This window comes from Physeter macrocephalus, chromosome 2 (genome assembly GCF_002837175.3).
Source record: "Physeter macrocephalus isolate SW-GA chromosome 2, ASM283717v5, whole genome shotgun sequence".
Taxonomy (NCBI): domain Eukaryota; kingdom Metazoa; phylum Chordata; class Mammalia; order Artiodactyla; family Physeteridae; genus Physeter; species Physeter macrocephalus.
The window spans coordinates 16,097,505-16,108,182 of record NC_041215.1 but is presented as its reverse complement, the minus strand read 5'-3'; the positions used below and the strand labels follow the sequence as shown (position 1 = coordinate 16,108,182).

Here is a 10,678-nt window from a genome sequence, read left to right as displayed (position 1 = left end):
CAGAGTCATGTCCCCTGAGCAAGCAGATAATCGGCTCAGGTGGCTCTCAGGTAAGCACAAGCAGTCCCGGTCCCCAAATCTGCTGGAACGAGAACCTGCTGGAGCTGCATCCCAGCACCCGCAGTAGGACTGCCTGCAATTGGCTCAGATTTCAGCCCTGCCTCTGTGCAGGCCCACAAAGTTCAAAGAACCCACTGCAGCTAGATCCCTGCTATGAGCATGCTGACAGTGAGGCTACTATGGCAGACCTGTTCCCCTCCTGCCCGTGTTAACAATGGGGCTCCTATGGCAGACCCACTCTCCGTCCTGCTCATGCCCCCAGTTGCAACCCAGGCCACAGTCCAGACCCTGTGGGCTGTCTCTGTGCAGCCAAACTGAGTCCTTTCCCCGGATCTGTCCGTTGAAGCCACGTTTCTGCACCTAGTCATTGCACACACCAGCAGGCACATGTCTTGGGCTGAGAAGTGCGGACACGTTACCAGGACCGTCAGTTCTGATCTCTCTCTACCCTGCCAGGCTGCAGGCCAGCTGCCACACTCTCCTTTCCAGCCTTTGAAGCTCCCTATCTATCCTGGTGGACCTCCCAGCTGGTGAAGGAGGTTCCCTGGCTTAGGGGACCTTTCCTCTTTCACAGCTCCCTCCCAGGAGCACAGGTCCCATCTCAGTTCCTCTTCTCTCTTCTCCCTTCATCCTACCCAGTTGTGTGGGGATCTTTCTTGCAGCTTTGGTTATGTGAGATCTTCTGCAAGCTTTAAATAGGTATTCTAAAAAAATTGTTCCGCATGTAGATGTACTGGCAGGAGGAGGTGAGTTCCATGTCCCTCCACTCCACCATCTTGTTCTCCTCTCCTTAAATTGTTTTTTAATGTCAGCAGGGACAAGGATCGACTGTCATGATGTGCCACATGGGCTCTTCTGACATTATTATCTCAGTGTGTATGCCTGTGTGTTCCCAGAATGGCAGGAAGCTACCCTGAGGCACAGGAGTGTAGGGACTTTGTGGTCTAAGTTATCATGCCTTCTTTGTCATGTCTGAACTCTGTTCCAAATAACTTTCTAGTCCATTAAATTGGACAGAGAGACAAAGGAGGTACTGAGTCTGTAATACATATGACACAGGGCAAAAGCAGTGCTTCTCCCCAAGAATATTTTCATTCAGCCAGTTGCATCTTGTCACTTTTAATGTCCTGGAGGACTGTAGGATCTGTGACTAAGTGGACCTTGTTAAATGTTACATGCCAGAGGCCTCCTGGACTCTCATGCCTGGTAATGGGAAGAGAAGAAAAACCTTGTAGTTATTCACAGTGGTTTATGCATTGAAACCTCACACAGATTTGACCCCTTGTCTCTTGGAGTGCTGGAATTGGTGGGTAATAAGGAAGGAAAAGAAAGAATTTTTCTCATAAGGAATTGATGGTCTTAAAATGATAATATTGGTTTCATTTGTATAGCATTTCTGTCATTTCCCAGTATTCTCTGGGCCCTGCCATTAGAGAGAAATAAAATATAATGTGATCACAGTAAAAATGCGTAAATAATTTTCATGTCTTTATGGTACTGATAAATTAATGAGGAAGAAAGTGCGGACAGAGGGTGAGTAAATGTTTGGAAAGGACAGAATCATACATAACCTTCCCATAAATGGAATATAGGTGTCCAGTGCTGTCACTCATCCTACTGTACACATACTTGGGATGTTTTAGGACTCAGTGACCTGTGAGGATGTGGCTGTGAACTTCACCCTGGAGGATTGGGCTCTACTGAATCCTACACAGAAGAAACTCTACAGAGATATGATGCAGGAAACCTTTAGGACCCTGGCCTCAGTAGATAAGGATGGGGACTTTCCGTCAGTTACTCAGGTAGAGATCAAATGCTTCTTGCTCATTGTTGTTGTTCTAAGTTGTGTAATGTGAGAAGGGAGGATGTTGGTATATAAACCAGGCATGATCACAGCTAACAATGTACATAGAGTCAAATAATATTTCTTTAATTTCCAATCTTTGGAATCATTTTACTGGGTCTGCATTTTAGGAACAAAATGGGATGATGATGACATTGAAGAGCAGTACAAAAACCAGGGGGGAAAACCAAGGTAAGTCACACTGACAATAGAAAGCATTGACTCACGTGACAATCCTGGTATATTATGAAATTTTAAAAACATGCAAACAAAACAAATAGCCCTTTCTTCTAATTTAGTTATTCTTAGAAAGTTTCTTTCAAAAATATTTTCTTAAATGTTATGTAAATGTCCAGTATTTGCAAAATAATTCACTTGCAAGCAGTATTAATAAACCCTGTATTTGAATATCCCTTTTCAATAGAAAGGGTGCAGTCCATTGCAGAGCATTCAGTATATTCAATTCCTAACAATTCACACAAATTAGAAAACCACACTATTCCTATCAATTGTAATAAATGCAATACATATAAAATGATTAATAAATCATTAATAATGTGCTTCTCACATTTTCAGAAATCATATGGTAGTGAGATTCTCTGAGCGTAAAGACCATAGTCCATGTGGAGGAAACTTCAGCCTTATTCCACCTCTCAATCAGAACAAGAAAACTCCTGGATTAAAACCATGTGAATGCAGTGTATGTGGAAAAGTCTTCATGCATCATTCATCTCTTAATAGGCACATGAAATGTCACATTGAACACAGACCTCAAGATTTTAAAAAATATGATCAGGGACTGTATAATACATATAAATGTAAGGAATGTGGGAAAGTTTACAAATATTACAGTTCCTTTCAGAGGCACAAAAGAACTCACACTGGAGAGAAACTGTATGAATTCCAGCAATGTGGAAAAAGTTTCAGTAATCATCAAGGTTTCCAAACACATGAAAGAATTCACTCTGGAGAGAAGCCCTATGAATGTAAGCAATGGGGTAAAGGTTTACGTTCTCAAAAAGGTTTCCAAAAACATGAAAGAGATCACACTGGAGAAAAAAACCTGTGAATGTAAGGAATGTGAGGAAGCATTCATTAACCCCAGTTCTCTTCAAATACATGAAAGGAGTCACAGTGGAGAGAAACCACATGTGTGTAAAACATGTTGTAAATCATTTAGTATTCCCAGATCCCTTCGAGAACATGAAAGAACCCATACTGGAGAAAAACCCTATGAATGTAAAGTATGTGGGAAATCCTTCGCTTCCACTTATGTTCAAGTGCATGAAAGAGCTCACACTGGACAGAAACCCTATCAATGTCAGGAGTGTGGGAAAGCCTTCGTTTGTCCCTCAGGCATTCGAAGGCACATGAGACTGCACACTGGAGAGAAACCATATAAATGTGAAGAATGTGGGAAAGCATTCAATAATCCCAGTTCTCTTCACATACACAAAAGGACTCACACTAGAGAGAAACCGTATATGTGTAAAACATGTTCTAAAGCATTTAGTATTCCCAGATATCTTCGAAAACATGAGAAAACCCATACTGGAGAAAAACCCTATGAATGTAAAATATGTGGGAAAACCTTCAGTTCCACCTATGTTCAAGTGCATGAAAGAATTCACACTGGGGAGAGACCCTATAAATGTAAGGAATGTGGGAAAGCCTACATTTCTCTCTCAGGCATTCAAAGACACATGAGCCTGCACACTGGAGAGAAACCGTATAAATGTGTAGAATGTGGGAAAGCATTTATTATTCCCAGTTTTCTTCAAACACATGAAAGGACTCACACTGGCGAGAAACCGTGTGTGTGTAAAATATGTTCTAAAGCATTTCGTTTTTCCAGTTCTCTTCAAAAACATGAAAGAACTCATACTAGAAAAACCCTATGACTGTAAAATATGTGGGAAAACTTTTGCTTCCACTTATGTTCAAGTGCATGAAAGAACTCACCCTGGAGAGAAGCCTTATGAACTTAGGAATGTGGGAAAGCCTACATTTCTGTCTTAGGCATTCAGAGACACATGCATACTGCAGAGAAACCATGTAAATATGAAGAATGTGGGAAAACCTTTTCTGATCTCTCTACTTTGCAAAGCATGAAAGGGTTCACTAGATAATAAATATAATTCTTAAAGAGCCTAGGAAAGACTTCAGTGGGCCCACATACTTATATGTGAAAACTCCCATGAGAAACAAATATAAATGTCAGTAACATGAGGTAACTTGTTGGAAAGTAATCCAAGAATAATGTTTCAGAAAATCTTCAATATAAAAGACTTGTTATAAAAATTTATAAATATATGTGTTTACTAAGGATCTTTATGAAAGTGCCTTTCTTGACGTTGGATTGGTACTAGTTACCCTCAGAAATGAATATTTAGGTGAGGTAATTCTGGAAGTCATCTTTTAACAATAGTTCATAAGGTTACAAGGTAGTGATTGTTCCTTTAATCAGGTAATGATATTTTCTTTTTCCATTTTTAAGTCTGTTGGACCTATGGGTGATTAAAGTGTAGTTCTTTTTTTTTTTTAACATCTTTATTGGAGTATAATTGCTTTACAATGGTGTGTTAGTTTCTGCTTTATAACAAAGTGAATCAACTATACATATACATATACCCCAAAAAGTGTAGTTCTAATATGCAATTAGGCTTGGTATTCGTTGGGATTTTCCTACTGGCCTTGGGTGGCAGTTCTCGGATATCCTTAATCTATTATATATACTGTACCTTTATTACAGAAAGATCTTTTCTGGGTGGTGGTGAGTATAGGAGCCTTTTTCCATTTTCCATACTGTTAAACACTTGGAATAATTTTTGCTGTATGGCAAGGTTGTCAAAGGGTGTACATTCACGTAAATTATGTTTTTCCATTTGCTTCTTCATTCCTTCTGACTGGTATTTGGTGAATAGACTTTGAAGAAGAGAGACTTGTGATAGGACAAAAAATCTAGAGTTGGAGATATCCTGCCTGTGAGTAATATTAGGACCTAGATTTTTCACAATCTATCCCCTTTGTGGTTCAATGTTAGAATTCACCAATAGAGTCGCCTGTGTGCAATTTAAAGGCAGATGAGAAGAAGGCATACTTCAGATTTTGGAGCCACCATGCTGGGAGAGAGACAAATACCTAGGAGGTTTGAGGACACCACCTTTCATCCTATTTTCCAGATTCTGTGCCTTTGTATTCAAGAGTATCCTCAAAACCACCAACAACTGTTTGATTTCTATTATCAGAAGTGTAGTTTTCCTCTGATGTCTTCACAATTCTACGTCAAAATCTGTTAGAGTTTGAATTTTTCTGTGAAGCCTCCTGTGTCCACTTGGAAAATAATGCAGAATTTCGTGGTTGGGAGTATTGTTTGATTACCCTCTTCTGTAGATTATAGTTTCATCATGTCTAACTTGTGTAGGAAACACCTTATGCTGTTAACATTGCTAGTGAGTATGTTTTCCTGATTCACCATGACATTCACAATGGTGCAGCGATAAACAGTGACATGGGAGTTTGCTGCATTGTGCAGTGGCTGCCTTGACCCACTCCTTCTATGCGAGAATAAGCCCCTTCCTCATATCAAGAAAAGTATGGGTGCTTTCTGTTACTTGTAGCTGAATATAATCCCTCTTTGTTTTCAGTTATGTTTGATTGTACATGATTAAAAGTATGTTCATTTTTTGGTGAAAGAAATGATTCTGTAGTTGTTTCGGAGAGAGATTTTATCAACTCTTTCCTAAGCTTTCGTATGCTAACAAATACTGTGGTTTTTCTTTCCTCAGAATATATATTAAAATACCTATTATTATTATGGATATTCAGATAAATTTGCAGTTTTCTTCATTTAATCATTATATTTTTGCATTAGTATTATCATGTTCAAGTATTTTTTTCTCAGAGAAATTATACTTTTTTTATAGTTAAAATTTTTGATTTGAAATTCATTTCTCATTCACTCTTAATACCAAAAATGTAAAAATTTTTCAGTGCCCTCTGCCACTGACCCATAGCATCACACCTGTAGTCAAAGAGGGGAGTATAATGAATTTTAATAAGAATGAACACAGACCGCAAAGGACTGAAGTATAATAGCAACAGGATGCTGAAATGGACTTCTTATAGGATTTTGACTCTTGTTAGAGGATATGATTGCTATTTAAGCAAGCAAGATGTTTTTCTGTATTGAATGCTGTGAGGAGGTAAACTTTTCTCTCATTGGTGATCATAATTGTTGTTTTCTAGAAAGTAAAAATGAGAATTAGAGCCAAAGTTTTTTCATAAGACATTCCAGTCAGTCATATTAGTAAGAAAAGGAAAGTGCTGGTCATTTTTATGATTTGGAACTTTTATCTTTTACCATTTTTAGAGATAGTGTTACAAAATATCCATATAAATGTCTTGGTCCTTCATGGCCACTGAGTGCCTTGATGAAAGAGGTGTGTGACATTTTTCTTTTCAACAGGAAAAGTCTTGGCCTTACAAAGAATACAGGCCAGCTCCTGGTCCTTTGGAACAGCTTTTGCCTTTCCTACTTGTTATCTAAACACTGATGTATTTCCTGAGGTACCATGCAGTACCTCAGTTATAATATATAAATTTACTGTTTAGTATACTATGTAATATTTTTAATATCTCCTTTATGACTCAAGTGAGGTCTATAAGTTTAGGTAATTTGTGTCATTTCATGTAATATCATAATTGAGTATAAAAGGAGATATGGGAAATTTTTAATGTTTTTTCCTTTAAGCAGGATGCCTCTCGTTTTGATGATCCACAAAGCCCACAGCACATTTTGCTGTTCACAGGTTTCATTTCCATATGCTTAGACGTCCAGCACATTTTCTGGAAACCTGGAAAATAAAAGTAACAACTTCAATTTTTATTAAAAGCAGAAGAAATTAAATATTTTCCATGGTGTTTAGTGTTAAGTAAAAACCAGGGGAGAAATATACAAGGGCAGTTGTATGCAGTATAAGGAGTAGTAAAAGGGAAGGTTGTAGTGATATACACCTATGATATACACCATGATTAAAACACAGAATAACAGGAATAGAAAGAAATTTCTTAACCTCATAATGAACATCTGTGGAAAACCCAAAGCTAGTATTTTTTTTTTTTTTTTTTTTTTTTTTGTGGTATGCGGGCCTCCCTTTGCTGTGGCCTCTCCCGTTGCGGAGCACAGGCTCCGGACGCGCAAGCTCAGCAGCCATGGCTCACGGGCCCAGCCGCTCCGCGGCACGTGGGATCCTCCCAGACCGGGGCGCGAACCCGGTTCCCCCGCAGCGGCAGGCGGACGCGCAACCACTGCGCCACCAGGGAAGCCCTCAAAGCTAGTATTTTTAATGATGAAAGATTGGATGCTTTCATCTGAAGATATGGAACAAAACAAGGATATCTGGTCTTGCCACTTCTATTTGAGAATGTACTAGAGATTTTAGCCAAAACTATTATACAAGAAAAGGCAATAAAATGCTTAAAGATTGGTTAGGAAGATGAAAAACTATTTCCATTTCCAGATGAGATATCTTCTATTCAGAAAAAACTAAAGAATTTTTTAAAATATTAGAACTCATTATTGAGTTCAGCAGAGTGATAATATACAAGATCAAAATATAATAATTAGGGCTTCCCTGGTGGCGCAGTGGTTGAGAGTCCGCCTGCCGATGCAGGGGACACGGGTTCGTGCCCCGGTCCGGGAAGATCCCACGTGCTGCAGAGCGGCTGGGCCCGTGAGCCATGGCCGCTGAGCCTGCACGTCCTGAGCCTATGCTCCGCAACGGGAGAGGCCACAACAGTGAGAGGCCCGCGTACCACAAAAAAAATTATTATTATTATTATTTTTTTTAGTGTATTTCTATACACTTGCAATGATATAATGAAACTAAGACATGCACTTCTAATAAGATGAAAAGGAATAAAATAATTAGGAATAAATTTAGCAAGAGGAATACAAAATGAATACTCAGAAAACTACAAAGCATGGTCAACATAAATAAATGAATGTAAGATAAATGTGAAAACATCCTAATTTCTTGGATCAGAATATTTAACACTGTTGAAATGGCACTGTATGGTTTCATTGGTATGAGGTACCTAGAGTTGTTGAACTCCTAGAGACAAAAAGTAGAATAGTTTTTGCCAGGGGCTGGGCAATGGGAGAATGAGGACTTGTCTTACGGATGTAAAAAATTAATAAACAGAAACCTAAATTAAATAGGAGACCAGAAGGGAATCTGTCACACCCTATGAGGATAGCTGAGCCCAACAGAAAGGAGGACTTCGTCCTCTTGCCTCAAGATCTTGGCCAGTGAAACTGTCATAACTCAGCCAATGAAAAGCCACTGTACTTTTTTTTTTTTTTTGTGGTATGCTGGCCTCCCTCTGCTGTGGCCTCTCCCGTTGCGGAGGACAGGCTCCGGACGCGCAGGCTCAGCGGCCATGGCTCACGGGCCCAGCCGCTCCGCGGCATGTGGGATCCTCCCAGACCGGGGCGCGAACCCGGTCCCCCTGCATCGGCAGGCGGATGCGCAACCGCTGCGCCACCAGGGAAGCCCTGAAGACATTTTTAAAGAGATAATGAATGTCTTCTGTTATCCCATTTCATCAGTGTTCTTGATTAAGAAATCAAGATGCTATGGTAGGCTAAATAATGCCCCCCAAAAAGATACCCATGAATGTTATCTTTTTTTTCACAAAAAAAGGACTTTGCAGGGCTTCCCTGGTGGTGCAGTGGTTGAGAATCTGCCTGCTAATGCAGGGGACACAGGTTCGAGCCCTGGTCTGGGAAGATCCCACATGCCGCAGAGCAACTAGGCCTATGAGCCACAACTACTGAGCCTGCGCGTCTGGAGCCTGTGCTCCGCAACAAGAGAGCTCCGTACGCGCAGGCTCAGCGGCCATGGCTCGCGGGCCCAGCCGCTCCGCGGCACGTGGGATCCTCCCAGACCGGGGCGCGAACTCGGTTCCCCTGCATCAGCAGGCGGACGCGCAACCGCCGCGCCACCAGGGAAGCCCAGCCACTGTACTTTGAACCCTCAGTTGCTCAGATCATTCTTTGTTTACTATAGCCCTCCCAACATCCTTTTCCCTTCTTTAAAAGAGTCCTCTCCTTGCTCCAGGGATCTTGCATGACAAGGTTGCAGATCCCAAATTACAGTTCTTTGCTCGTCCTGGATAAACCCATACGTTGCTGGAGAAATAACTGGCAGTCTATTTGTTTATCTCAACATGTTTGTGGAAGATGAAAATTGTCTGGAGATCGGTTTCACAATGGCAATGTATTACATAGTACTGAACTATACACTTAAAAGTGAACATGTACATTTTATGGTATGTGTATATTACTACAATTATAAGTAAAATTTTTAGGGCAAGAGTGAAAACACAACCCACAGAAAGGAAGAAAATTTTGCCAATCTTATATCTGAAAAGGAACTTGTAATGAAAATATCTAGACATAACATAATTTATAAAAATCAAATAATTCAATTTAAATATGACAAAGGATCTGAATATACATTTTTCCAATTAAAATACACAAATGTTCAAGGGCATATGAAAAGATTCTGGATATCATTAGTCATCGAGGACATGCAAATCAAAACCACAGTGAGATTCCATTTGACAACAATTAGGATGGCTAAAATTAAAAAGTGAGGCAATAAGTTTTATGGATGATACATGGAGAAATTTGAACTCTCATATGGGGTGGAATGAAGATAAAATGGCGAAGCTGCTCTGGATAAAGGTCTGGGAGATCCTCAAATATTAAACCTAGAATTATCATATGACCCATCAATCCCACCTAGGTACATGCTCAGAAAATGAAAACACATGTTTGATCAAAGCTTATATATGAATTTTATAGTAATGATTCATAGTAAGCAAAAGGGAGAAACATCCAAATGTCTATTAACAGGTGAATAGATAAACACAATATGTTTTATCCAATCAGTAGAATATTATTCTTACACAAAACAAAGGAAATATTCAGGCATAGTTGTCTCTTGGAGAAATTATGCTGAGTGAATGAAGTCCTTCAAAAGGCCATATATAATTCTTTTAAAATGAAAGAGCAGAATATGGAAATAGAAAGTAGAGTAGTGGATTTTTAGGCTGGGGGATTGGAGGAGGAGGATAAGATTAGCAGTGATAGCCAAAGGGCGGAGGAGTTTCTTTTTCAAGTAACAAAAATCCTTAAAAATTGTGATAATTGTGTGTATCTGCAAATATACTGAAACCATTAAAATGTACACTTAATAGATGCCTTCTAAAGTATGTGCATTATATCTCCATAAAGCTGTTCAAATAATTCAATGCCTGAAGTATTTTGCAATGTAAAAGAGTTTTGCAGTTCAGTCTCTTGGGAATATAAGACTTTCCAGGTTAAACACATCCATCACCTCACTTAGTCACCTTTATTTTTGATTTCATGGTGAGTATGCTTAAGATCCACTCTCAGCAAATATCAATTATACAATACAGTGTAAGTATCAGAATCATCATGTTTTAATCTATAGATGCAAATTTATTATATTTCAATAAAGATGGGCAGGAAGAGTTTCTAGGTGCATTCCAATTTTAAGTACAATTTATAGTTTTTCTTCTGTCAGTGGAAATAGGAATACAGTTGCCTTATACATATATTATAGCTGTTGACATTTCAAGGTTTTCTAGGCACACAGGGAACACTGGTCTAAAATAAATTTCCTTCCACTGTAAAATGTACACCTGAGAAGTTAATGCACACACCTCACAGCCTGTGGTTTG

At 39.4% G+C, this 10,678-nt stretch overlaps 1 protein-coding gene across 1 annotated transcript; it reads left to right on the top strand.

The window, feature by feature from the left end:
- The first annotated feature begins 788 nt into the window (after positions 1-788).
- Positions 789-4,032, top strand: LOC112061852 (zinc finger protein 791-like). The gene is given in 7 exon segments (XM_028495200.1): positions 789-806; positions 1,704-1,815; positions 2,017-2,095; positions 2,480-2,960; positions 2,962-3,788; positions 3,790-3,887; positions 3,890-4,032. Coding segments are annotated over 7 exon segments (1,758 nt in total).
- Positions 4,033-10,678: the final 6,646 nt, after the last annotated feature.